We start from the raw sequence: 13126 nt of genomic DNA, 5'->3' as shown, positions 1-13126 counted from the left end.
AGCCAACAGCTGGTAGGCATTCTGAGCATGATTAATGCTAACTTTATCAGTATGCCAGCATAGTTGCCAATTTTTCTTCATCCTTTTTTTCTTTTCTTTTCCTTTTTAATGACCTAGGGGAAAAGGAGTGGAGCACCAACCATGCCATCACAGGCACTCGCCAGCCAGGGATTCCCAACTGACATCACTGCCACCATGTATTACTAGGGGCCAGGGAACTGGGGACAGGTCAAAATGGGAGCCACTGAGGACTAGTTTGACATATTTAAAATGATTTTTGCGGGCTTCCACAGACCAGGCCATTGCACCCTCAGGTAATCGAGGGAGCAGAGATAGACAAATCAGAAGGAAAAATCGGGAGGACCTCCCAGGGCCAGGCCGAAACACCAGCCCCTCAAGAGCTGGGACTGGTGGCGGGCTGGTAGCAGACTGGGCCAGACTAACTCACAACACCTATCAGCACTCACGAGATCCATGTTTAGGGGTGGGTCTGGTAAGACTTCTTTAGGGTCACTCCAGCTAGGCCATAGCACCAGCTGGCACACACAAAAGTAAGGGCTAGGAGCCAGCCCAGCCAGGCAGGCTAGGCTAGGCTGTAGCATCCACAAGCGCCTTTGAGAACAAGGTCTGGGGCAGACGTGGTGGGAGATTTTGGGGCACACCTTGCTTGGCTGCAGCACCCGCCGCCCTGTAGATGGGCCAGGACTGGGGACAGCTGGGCTTGGGGTGGTCCTGGCTAGATTAGGCTATAGCATACTGCAGGTGACAGCCAAGACTGGGGGCAGTCCAGAATTGGCTTGACTACAGCACCCACTAGAATGTGTAAAAATTGAGGTTGGGGGCAGGCAGAGAAGAAGTTCTTAGGAGTCATCACAAAGGGGCCACAGCACCTGCCAGCAAGCATAAGAGTGTGGCGCAATGGGTAGATTGAGCCTGACCCCACATCAGCTGGCACACATATAAGCCAGGTCTGTCTGAAGACCTCCCCGGTGAGGTTTCTTAGGCGATCACTCATCTAGATTGCTCCACTCCATCTTAGTGAAATTCACATAGACATGTGGTCTAATCCTGGAGCACATGTTGCAGGACTGGGCCCTCACAGTTGCCCACCCTTGTGCAAGAATGGAGCATACCCAGATGAGAAATCAGCCAGCTCATCTAAACCAACCAAAGACCTTGAGTACCTCATCAAAAGATGGAAAGGACAGGTTGAGCAACATTCCAGGTCAGGCTCCACAATAAGCACCAAGACTGAGGTAGACAGGACAACCAACAAGCCTTAGAAAGAATTTCACGCCTCTGGTCTAACAAAGCTCACAACCTGACAACCTCTCAGAACAAGCAAAACCACTAAAGTAACACACTTGGAATATTCTTCCCCACATCAGGGTCTCAAACAACCATCTCTGTTCTTGGGCAGTAGTGACACAGCAAAGAGCAGTATACTTTCTCCCCATCAACCCCTGGGGACATAGGAGAAAAAATTGAAACACTGGGCTCACCCACCTTCCTCTCCAACCCTGACTCTCTCCAACCTAATCGGAATTGGAGGCCCATATGGGTCTGCAACCCCCTCACCTTTGTAATAAATATTAAAATTAAAAAAAACATGTATCTGAGGGGCCAGCACTGAAGCTAAGCTATATAAAGTTGCCACCTGTGGCAATGGCATCCCATATGGGTACCAGTGTGAGTCCCAGCTGCTCTACTTCCAATCCAGCTCCCTGCTAATGTATCAGGAACAGTAGCAAAAGATGGCTTTCTGTACCCATGTGGTAGATCTGAAACAAGCTTCTGGCTCCTGGCTTTGAACAGGCCCAGCTTTGGTTGTTGTAGTCATTTGGGAAATGAGTCAGCATATGGAAGATCACTCTCTCTCTCTGCCTCTCCTCTCTTTCTGTAACTCTGCTGCTTAAACAAATCTTTTAAGAAAACATTTATCCGAGAGGCAGAGACTGAGGAGAAACAGCCCTTTCCCCAAACGTCTCCATTGTCCCAGGCTGCAGAACTGAAGCCAGTAGCTAGAAACTCAATCCACATCTCTTGGTCCTGTAGGTGGCTGGCAGGAGCCTGATAACTGAGCCATCCCTGCTGCCTCCTGTGGTGCACATTACATAAGGCTGGAGTCAGGAGTGGAGTGGAGCAGTGAATTCAGACATCCAGATACGGTTCGTGGGCATCTCAATTGCTGGGTCAAATCATTGTTCATCTAGACAACGATTCTTCCATGCAGAGAAATTAACTGCTAGATGATATCACTAAATATCAAAAGAAAGGCTGATCTCAATACCCAAATTCTATCTTATGGCTTACACACACAATGTAAACTGTTATCAAAATTTAAAAAGTTTCCAAGAATGGCCTACAGAACGTCTCTTGGTTTAGAATACCACACAAGCCATAAAATGCAACATGAAATGTACACTGAGATATTTGCTTACTGAGGCCTTATCAGTCATGAGTAAACAATAATGCAGTAGGCATTCTTTCAAATGGGGGTGGCAAAGTTTTATCAATAGCTCAAGTGGCCACATGAAGACAGTGATCATAATCATGGTCAGCTGTATGCTGGGCACTGCTCTTAGTGTTTTACTTAAACCTACGCACGGTTAATAAAGGTACAATAAGGGTGCTGACTTCCTTGTCCAGGAGGAGACTGAGATGGCAAAGCAACTAGTCCAAGTAACAGAGCTGGAATTTGTACTATGGCAATCCAGCTGCACAGCCCTTGAACTTGGTACTATAAGCCTAGTCCTTCCAAACCATCACCGAAGAACTTCCTCCAAAAACAGGGGAAAACATCTGAACTACCAGGAATAACTACAAACTCTTCAGCAACTACAGACCAGTTGGCATAGGATTACTCACTGCACTGCCTTTGCTCAATTTAGATATCCCTGGAACTGTTAGGTATCACCTTTTATCTGACACAGTATCTTCTGTTCAAATTTCCTTGATTCTACAAATTAAACATGGTAAGTTTAAATGAGTTTTATATAAGGGTTTACATAATATGTAGCTTCTGTTCAGCAAACTCTATTCAACGATGCTAAAGAGCATCTCAAGGCAACATCCTCTTTAAAAGCTTATTCTGAAGAATACGTGTTAATCTTTGGGAAAGAAGATTATCAACTAACACAGCCATAATTATGTTGTATGTGTCTAATTCATACTATTTATCAGGATTCTCTAATTCAGAGATAAACAAAGGGCCTGTGGCTGGAAACAGGAATACTACTTGCAGCCAGTGCTACCAATTGTCTAGGATAGTAAAGACCAAACAGGCTTAGGAAATCAATGCAGCTAGAAAGGTTCCAAGCAAGAGAAAGAAAGAACTCTTCTTCTATGGTGGTTATTTATTGAGAATGAAAAATAACAAGATAAAATGACTACAAATAACAGATAGGTAACATCACGTAGTATTAGTCGCAAACAGCTGGGGAATGTTGTTTTTAGTTAGGAGCAAAGCAGCTCACCACATTCACTTAGCAGAGACAGGTGCTTCAAGGATCCTGTCACTTCCTGTCACTTCTACCTGCCAAGAAGAAGCCTCAAGGAGGCACCATTTCAGAATTCCTGTTCTGAAGAATATAAAAGTCTTGCCTTACTCTAACCTGCAGAAGTTCTTGCCAAGCACAGTGGTGCTTTCCTATAATTTACAAAAGCAGACAAGCTAAGAAAAAAAAAAAGGACATATGTGTTGTGCTTATGTGTGCATGTACATGTTCTGTGTGTATATTCCCACAGCACCTGAAAGAAAATATTTTCACGCAAACAAGGAAATATTATCAAACTAAACCAAAGGGCAGGCCTCAAGACACTCTTGGCCAACAGAAAGAACACCTGGAAACTTAGTTCCAGGTCAGGTTCTGGCACTTTTTCCGCCAGATTACTTCAGGCAATCCAAGTGCTGGCTGTTCTCGAGCCCTGGTCCTCTCCTCTACTAAACAAGCAGATTTTCTATGTTCACAGTAGTTCCTTCTAATTCCAAACATTGGTTTCAGTAAAATAAGGTTTCTGGCTTAATATTAAGTGGATAAAGTAGAACTATTTCGAATCTTTAGTTAACTACATATAAGCACCAAAAATTTCAGCTTTTCTGCACATGGAAATTCTCATTTAACAATAACCAGGAAGAGACTGACAGAATTGTGACTCCTTATGAAGGACTACATTATTGTAAAAAAAAAAAAAATGGGAATTATCTGATGGGGGGTGGGAGTTTGAGGGGGAATCCCAGCCTATATGAAATTGTACCACATAATTCAAAATTCAAAATAAAAATAAATAAAAAACAATAACCAGGAAAAAGCAGACTTAACACCCAAATGTAACATACTCATTTTCCAGTTACTTACTTATTAACCACAGTGACAAATTCAGTGGATCATAGTATCAAACTATCCTTAGCTAGTTTTACTGTCTTAAAAAGTGGGACAATGATAATTTCAGTAAAGCCTAAAATATTTTCAGATTAAAAAAGCACACAATATAAAATATCAAATTTGGAATTGATTAAAAGTAACAGGATTCTGCACTGACACACCTCCAGCTCTCACAGTAAAATGACAGTATTATCACACTTCCATTTATACGGTGATTTCCACTTTTCTATCTCAATCTGTGTCACAGTCCAATGAAATAAAGGGAGTGGTACTTTTATCAACACAATCCAGACCAGCTCAGAATATTAATTAACCAACTAGCCTTTAATCAATAAATAATATTAGAGCCCAGACTTCAGGTGATTTTAAGTGCAATAATCTTCAAAGCCTTAAAAATCAGTGATGCAAAAATCAAGGCAGAAAGAAATCGGAAAAGGGAGAAAAGAAAAAAAAAGAACTGAGTAGTAGTCCTTGAATCAAAATGCAAATGAACAAAAAGAATGCAAGATCAGATTTGGTAGTTATTCAATCAATAAGCAAATTTACCATGTGTTAAACTAACGATACACCCAACATTTATAATTTTCATCTAAAAAATGCTCAGTATTTCATAGATGAGCGCAAAACAATTGTATAATGAGAAAATAAGAATATTCAAATTGAATAAAATCATTAAACTAGCTACAGGTGGAACTGTATTGTTGTGTAACATGGGTGTTGAGTCCCAAATGCTCTGCTTCCAATCTGGCTCCTTGCTAAGGGGCCTGGGCAAGCAGTAGAGAATAGCTCCAGCGCTTGCCCTCTGAATCCTCTTGGAAGACAAGGGTGAAGCTCCTGGCTCCTGCCTTCCTCCTGGCCCAGCCCCTGCCACTGTGGTCATTTGGGGAACCTGTGGATGGAAGATGTCTCTATTTCCCTCTGCCTCTGTAACTGTGATTTTCAAATTAAAAAAAAAAAACTTTAAAAGGAGTCGTACAATCTAGCAGAGAGGGTTAAATAATTAAAAAAAAAACTAGCTATAGGTAAACTGTTGATAGGCATCAAATCGCTCACTGAGGTATTTCAGGAAGCTGGTTCTATGCATATTTCCTTCTGGAAGGGGACTCACAGGAATTAAACTATGAATCAACTGCATGGAAGGTTAGATTCCCTCACAGGAAACAAAAAGGCTTCAGTGTTTTGAAATAATGCAGGCAAAGAAATCAAATATTAAAGACTTCCACTTTGGAGTCAGCACATACCAAAGCTTAAGGGAAACAGACTCGAGAATGCATATGTGCTGCCTAGTAGGGACAGTTTCTCTTTATCATCCCCCTCTGCCAGGAACTAAGAAGACAGAACTAAACTCCGACCTAATGAAAACGCACTTAGCAGGTGTTAGCGTCGGGAATAGAACATCCTGTGTCATGACAACACCAGAAATAACATATGCAAGCTTCTCGGGATGACCCATGCAACCTCAACAAGATCTCTGAAAGTCCCGAAGGAGATTTGAAAGACATTTAGATGAGCAACGCGGACAAGGCATAGGGCAGTGCTGATCTAGACAGTATCAGACTTGCACGGAGTTGTAGGAAAATAAATGACAGCTGTGCACGATCTCCTGGAGGTCGTTACACTCATTTAGCCGTGTGACACTAGGCCACGTGTGGCTTCTTAGAATCTTGCAGACGGAGATGAAGCCGACCTTCGACTCTCACTGCAATGAAACCCAGCGGTCAGGGTGAGGAGCCGGCCGAAAGGTACGTTTTTTTTCCCCCCAAGAAAGTGGTGACAGATCCCAACAGGTTTTCTGCCAAGGTTTTCAGAAGCGAAGGTCCATTTCTTGGACCACCGAGTACCACCAGCGCCTTTCCACTTGCACTATGCAGAGCCTGAATCTTGGTCAGGAGCGGGGACATTCAGCATCACGCGACAGTGGCCGCGGAGAGCAAGAATCAACGTGACAACGATGCCGAGGGAGAGCTCGGTCACCACCAGGCACGATACCGGACACCCTCAGACACAAGCCACGGTCCTCCCAGCGCTCCGGCGTGTCGGCCACCAACCCTAAGTGTCCCCAACAGCCCGGCTGCAGTCAGTCCGAGGAACCCCGGCGCTGCTGGAAGTCGGAGTCCAGGTGCCCCAGATCTGCACTGCCTGAAGCAGGACGGCGCTGGCACAAGCCACACGCTCGGAGCCTCGCCTCAGCCCGCTTCCCCGGTTCCCGTCCCGACTCGCCGCGTTCTTTTACCTACCCGCTCCGACCCCGGTTGCTCCGGATCCTGGAAGCGGCTCTGGACCGACTCTCACACCCGCCGCTGGGCTCCGGCCAACCGGAACCTGTGCGCGTCACTTCCGGCCCTCTCCCCACCTCCCCTAACTAGAAGCGGCTTCCGAGAGAGGAGAGAGAGGAGGGGAAAAAAAGCGTTCCTTCCTCCTTTCCGGCCGCGGCAGGTCCTCGCGGGATTTCGATGGGGCTGCGGGTTCGGGCCCTGGCGTGGGGGCGTGGCGACGAGGCGCTCTTGATCCGGAACTCATCGTGAGGGAGCGCAGGAAGAGGTCGCGTGCGCGGCTGAGGCGTGCGTGTTCGCTGCCCAGAAGCCAGGAGCGGGGCGGTGAGGGACAAGAGGTATGCCGGTTAGGTGGGTTCTTCCTGGGGCGAGGAGGGTCCCCGCAGCGTCCGAGCGCTTCTTCCCGCTTCCATGCCACGGCCATCCCAGTCCGCCCAGTAGTAAAGTGGCTCCCGCCCCTGGGGGGTTCGTGGGGGACCCTTCCGGCCCCGTGCTCGACCTCCCTTTTTGAAGGAGCGTCCAGCAGCTCTCCTTTCCAGCTCGGTCCTCCTCCGAGGGTGCGGGTCGCTTCTTGGGAAGAGCGGGTCTCATAAGGTGGGAAGAAGTGTTCTCCCGCCCTATCCTGGAGTTACTGCCTGAAATGCTGTTTAATCCCTGAGCATGTGTCCCCTGACCCCAGCGCTGCGAGTTTGGGAAGGCCCAGTTGTTTCTTCTCCCTAAACCCGCTTTGGCTTTGCCCACCATTATTAGCCTTTGTGATCATTTGGGAAATGAGCCAATATATAGAAGATGTCCCTCTTTCCGCTCTCTCTCTGACTCTGAAAATCATAAATAAATCTTTAAAGAAAAAGGGTTCAGCGCTGCGACCTGCAGCGCAGGCATCCCATATGGGAATCTCCGCTTTTGATCCGGCTCCCTGCTTGTAGCCTGGGAGGGCAGTGGAGATGGCTAAAGTCCTTTGGACTCTGTACCCCCGTGGGGAGACCCGGAAGAAGCTCCTGGCCTTGGCCTGGCCCAATTCCTGCCCATTCAGCGATGGAGGACCTTACTGTCTCCTCCCTCTGGTAACGACCTTTCAAAAACAATGTTTTAGTTTTCAACATAAAGAACACATTTGAAGTACTTCATAAAGCCTGTAGGTGGTGAAATCCAGCAGTAGCTGGAGGGTCCAGCCGGGAGTCAAGGAGAGGATCCCACATTCCTGATGATTTGGGAGTAGCATTGTTCTGACAAACTTGCTCCTGCCACTAGAATGTTGGCTGGGTAAGAAGAGGGATCTTTTGTTTTCTCATTTACTTCCAGGATCAGCAAGCTTGTCTGGAGCTTAGTAACTCCTCAGCGAATGATCAGGAGGTGGCAGGCAGCTGGTTTCCACCTGGCCCAGTATTGGTGGCCCAATGGCTGTTGTAGCTATTTGGGGAGTGAATGGGAGTGAAAGTTCTTTCTATAACTCTCTCAAAATAAATCTTTAAAAGAAAGAGAGCGTATAGACCTATGCTGTTCAATAGAACTCTTCTGCTGAAAATGTTTTATGTTTTACCAGTGGAAAGCCACTAGCCACGTTCAGGTTGTTGAGCTATTTAGAACTTGAAATGTGGCTGAGTACAACTGAAGAATTGAATTTCTATTTAGTTTAAATTCACCTGAATTTACATGACCACACGTGGCTGTGGCTGTGGCTGTTGGACAGGACAGTATAGAAAACACTAAGGGGCCAAAAATATAAGCATCATATTACATCCAGGGTATTTAATGTGTGGAAAATTAAAAATTTGGTGAATTAAAAAAAATATCTATGCATAAGAAGAAAGCTCGTGAGAAATGAGTGGCAGGCATTCAGTAACTTGAACCATCTTTTCTACTTTCCAGGGTTTACGTTGGCAAGAAGCTGGAATCAGGAGCAGAGCCAGGTGTAAAGCCCAGGTACTTTGATGTGGCTTCCTTGCCTATTGAAGTGGCCTTTTATGAAAATAGTGCTAGAAAGGATTGCAAGTGCAGGAACAGATGCGGAGTTTAGTTTGGTAGATGTTTCAAAAAAATATCTAAAAAGTAAAGACTTTATTAATTAAAAAATGATGAAGGATGATCCTCCTTTGTCTTAAGTGATTGATATTTACACTTTTGGAAAACTCAGTAAATATTAAAACAGCAAAAATTACCTTGGGCTCATATGGGAAACAGCACATCTATTTTAGTGCTACTGGTTAATTTCTTTGTTCCCCGGGAGAAGTGAGGGATTAGTATCACCAGTAGTACAGCTGCATTTTGAATATACAAATAAGCGTGGGACATACTGTTATTGTTTAGATCCTTTAGTTATCTTGATAAAACACATTTCCTTTCTCTCCAGGACTCGGGAGAGCCTGGGGATTTTTGAGCCAGACAGGTTCCATCAGCATTTAAAATGTGCTGGATTTAAAATCCTGCTGCTTGTATGTGCTAGAATGTTTCTAGTACATAGGGGATGGTCATATCAGGGGACATGCTTAAGACTCAATGTATTTTGTCTTTCTTCTGCAAAGGACAATCTGTCTGACAAGTCTGGAACTTTCACTTCGCCATAATAATGTTTTTCCTTTCTCTTAAGATGCTCTCCAAATCCTTGATTATGGAATATCTGGCTCATCCTAGTGCACTCAGCTTGGCTGCTGGAGTTGCTTGTGGTATGTGCCTGGGCTGGGGCCTCCGAGTACGCTTTGGGATGCTCCCCAAAAGACTGACAAATGAAGCAGACACAGAGAGTGACACTGAAGAGACCACCTTGGGAGAGAGTGAGGAGTACAAAATGGTTCTTGTGGTTCGAAATGACTTGAAAATGGGAAGAGGAAAAGTTGCTGCCCAGTGTTCCCATGCAGCAGTGTCTGCCTACAAGCAGATTCAAAGGAGAAACCCTGAGGTGCTCAAACAGTGGGAATACTGTGGCCAAACCAAAGTGGTGGTCAAAGCCCCTGACGAAGAAACCCTGATTGAATTATTAACCCATGCAAAAATGCTAGGACTCACTGTCAGTTTAATCCAAGATGCTGGGCGTACACAGATTGAACCGGGCTCACGAACTGTCCTGGGAATTGGGCCAGGACCAGCAGATCTAATTGACAAAGTTACTGGCCACCTAAAACTTTACTAGGTGAACTACCAAGGTGACTTCCCCGAGCAAGTGCTTGAAGTGTGTGGAATTCTAATAGAATCAATTTCTTCCCAGTTATTTTTGAGGTGAAAATAAAAGGCATTCCTTTGTTCCTGTATCATGTGATTGTCTGGTAGCTGTTATCTTGGACGTGGTTAAATGGATTTGGTGGTTCAAGCAGTGGTTAATAATAATAGGTGATGAAATCAACACTTTAGGTGAGAGCAGCCACTCATGAAAAAACGAGGTTGAAAAGGGTAATCTGTGCTAGGATCAGGTCTGTGTGTTGCTGCTTCCCTGACTCCTGTCATCTATCTGCCTTGGGAGTTCAAGAGCAGTGTCATGGATTCAAGTTGCACTTTGTTTCCCTTTAATTAGATGGGCTGCCACCCTGAGTAGTCTTATGGTTTTGAGTTTAACCTGTGTGCTTTTTGTCTCAAAGTTTTGAGATTTTACAGCTCTAATTCTCTTATGTACATTTTCATGCCCTTGTCCCTTGACTCACCATTGGCCACAGGTTCTCTCATCAAAGCCTACATAAATTCCTTCACTCCCCATTTCCTGTAACAGTGAAGCCATTGAAACTTGGAGTGACCTTACGGATTTTGTAAGTGCATATGAGAATTTAATTTATGGCAAATAAAAGTGAATGTCAATGTTTGTTTCCCTAGAATTCAAAGAACATTATTTCAGGGCACCATTTTTCCTGTTTATACTTAACTCTGTAATATGAACCAGAAGGTCCCAACACTCCAAAGCCATTATGATCCCTAATATCTTGCTAGTCCTGTAGAAGCATTCCAACAGTAATTTCTAAGTTCAATAAATCTGTAATAGTGGTAAAGATTCCAGGGAGAATTCTTCCATGATTATTTTCAACAAGAACTAGCAAGACTGTTTCAGAGGGTCTATGGCCAATAGTGTAGTCTGAGCCACACAGACCGAGGATTATGGTAGTCAACCTTAAGATTTGGTCTATTATGCTATGGCATTTACATTGCGACTATGAATGATGCCATAGTAGCAACTGTTTCTAAAAGAATGTTTATACTGGGTTCATTAGTGATGCAACAACATGTAACTGAACTGAACTCAACTGCGAATGCATCATTTGGCTCAACTAACTTCTGAGGTTTGCCTCCAAATTCAAAGACTGTTCATTCCCAGCAGAATGGGCCGGGGTGGCTGATTCAAGAAGCTGTAATAAAATCATATCCTCCATTTTGCATAAGGATGATTATGTAACATTTCTGGTCATTTCAGAAATATGTTCTGCTTACTTGCTTCTTCCATATACTTTTTTGTATTTAGTATATAGGACTGAATTAAATACTGAAGACCTCTTTGCAGGGTGAGAACAATTTTCCTACTATGGGAACATTTTCTCCATGTTGAAATTTCCACTGCTTGTCCAAACCACAGATCAAAAATGGGGGTAACTACCTGGATGGTTGGTTAATATAGTAGTCTTCACCATTTGTAATGTCTGAACGTGCTGTGTAATGGTAAGCATTTCTACTGCACACCGACATTACTGGTGTTGTCTTCAGATGTGTTATTAAGTCATAAGCTACTCCAGCTGCTTTTGACATGGAACATTTTTATGAGTGACAACTAAAACTGGCAGCTACTTCTTTATATATAAACCAAATGAGCCAGCCATATCTAGGAAAACTGCTATTATTTTGGAAAATTTGTATCTTAAGTCCTGAACTTAAGTTTTTAATGAGATCTGTGTTCCTCACACAAAACTATGTAACAAAGTATCCCATCTTTCCACTTTTCAAAAAAGGATGTTAAAAGATCACCAGTCTGCCTCTTAATACTGAACTGATGGCCACACTAACATACTGTGGCACTTCCAAATGCTTGTGGAAATATGCAAGGAAAAAATATTCTAACATGAAAGTATTTGGAGGTACATATGCAATTTTTTCATAATATGCATTTTCCTAGAAACTTGGTGAAGATTTCTCACAGGAACAGATTTCACATTTTTTTTTGCACCAAAATGGGCTTTTCATCTTTTAATTCTACTTCCTATATATTTAAGAGCCCTAGTAGCTGTCAGTGTATTTGTCTATACAGTGGGTAATATCTGCATACCAAGCAAGAAAAAGTCAAACTCCCTTGCCACTTAAGTTTTGCATACTAAGTACCCATTTTCTGTTTCCAATTCAGTCTTTACAGATCATTATTTTAGTTATTTAAGTTATCAATTTGTTCTACCATTGCCTGTATACTTAATGGTCGAGTTAGTCATTCTGTGATTTAAACATAACCTACTGGGTAATTCTTATAAAGTACTCAATGAGTCCGGAGCAGTAACCTAGTGGCTAAAGTCCTAGCCTTGCACACACCGGGATCCCATATGGATGCCGGTTCTAATCCCGGCAGCCCCACTTCCCATCCAGCTCCCTGCTTATGTCCTGGCAAAGCAGTCAAGGACGGCCCAAAGCGTTGGAGCCCTTTACCCGAGTGGGAGACCCAGAAGAGTTTCCAGGATCCTGGCTTCAGATTGGCTGTTCCAGCCACTGTGGCCGCTTGGAGAGTGTATCAGCAGATGGAAGATTTTCCTGTCGCTGCTCTCTCTACCTCTGACTTCCCAATAAAAATAAATAAATCTTAAAAACAAAATGACTCAGTGTTAATAACATACAGAGTAGGAAACAGGCTTAACTCTGGATTGAACGTAATTCATACAACAGCAGTTACTGTCCACTGCAGCCCATTGTTGGATGTTGTAGCTGACAACTCTGTATTACAGGACGTAGCACACAACAAATTAAGGCTCTTTGTTGCTCAAAAGTAAATAAATAGGGCCCGGCGGCGCAGTGGCCTAGCGGCTAAAGTCCTAGCCTTGAAAGCCCCGGGATCCCATATGGGCGCCGGTTCTAATCCCGGCAGCTCCACTTCCTGTCCAGCTCCCTGCTTGTGGCCTGGGAAAGCAGTTGAGGACAGCCCAATGCATGGGGACCCTGCACCCGCGTGGGAGACCCGGAAGAGGTTCCAGGTTCCCGGCTTCGGATCGGCACACACCGGCCCGTTGCGGCTCACTTGGGGAGTGAATCATTGGACGGAAGATCTTCCTCTCTGTCTCTCCTCCTCTGTGTATATCTGGCTGTAATAAAATGAATAAATCTTAAAAAAAAAAAAAAAAAAAAGCATGCTGTCAGAAAACCTTTCCTGAAACAATGTATAAATTGATTCTGTTAGGAAACAATCATACTGATAAAAAGCCAGAACCATTCACCCTGTTGATTTTTCATGATGAAAACAACCAAAAGGAGTTTTCCAACTAATACTATACTTTCCTTGAGGAAGAGAATTAGAAGTGGAAG

The 13126-nt window shown here is 44.1% G+C and overlaps 2 protein-coding genes across 5 annotated transcripts in view; one reads left to right on the top strand and one right to left on the bottom strand.

Moving 5' to 3' along the window:
- Nucleotides 1-6754, bottom strand: part of VMP1 (vacuole membrane protein 1) — a 115761-nt gene extending 109007 nt beyond the window's left edge. The window contains exon 1 of one of the 3 annotated variants that reach the window (XM_004590964.4): nt 6623-6754. The gene's annotated coding sequence lies outside the window, so the exon portion shown is untranslated. Of the gene's footprint in view, nt 1-6618 lie in introns of all 3 variants that reach the window. The other 2 variants (XM_058676600.1, XM_058676602.1) reach the window with 2 other exon arrangements.
- Nucleotides 6755-6777: 23 nt separating this feature from the next.
- PTRH2 (peptidyl-tRNA hydrolase 2) lies at nt 6778-10180 on the top strand. Of its 2 annotated transcripts, none has more exons than XM_058676603.1 (3): nt 6778-6996; nt 8528-8568; nt 9246-10180. In XM_058676603.1, the coding sequence occupies exon 3, from the start codon at nt 9246-9248 to the stop codon at nt 9783-9785; it is 540 nt and encodes a 179-aa protein (XP_058532586.1). In that variant the 5' UTR covers nt 6778-6996; nt 8528-8568; the 3' UTR covers nt 9786-10180. The 2 variants fall into 2 exon arrangements, with proteins under 2 accessions (XP_058532586.1, XP_004591023.1); XM_004590966.3 differs by having other exon boundaries at nt 8528-8581.
- The last annotated feature ends 2946 nt before the right edge of the window (nt 10181-13126 follow it).

The sequence above is a fragment of the Ochotona princeps genome, chromosome 17, assembly GCF_030435755.1.
Source record: "Ochotona princeps isolate mOchPri1 chromosome 17, mOchPri1.hap1, whole genome shotgun sequence".
NCBI classification, from domain to species: Eukaryota; Metazoa; Chordata; class Mammalia; order Lagomorpha; family Ochotonidae; genus Ochotona; species Ochotona princeps.
This window is presented reverse-complemented; position numbering and strand designations above follow the sequence as displayed.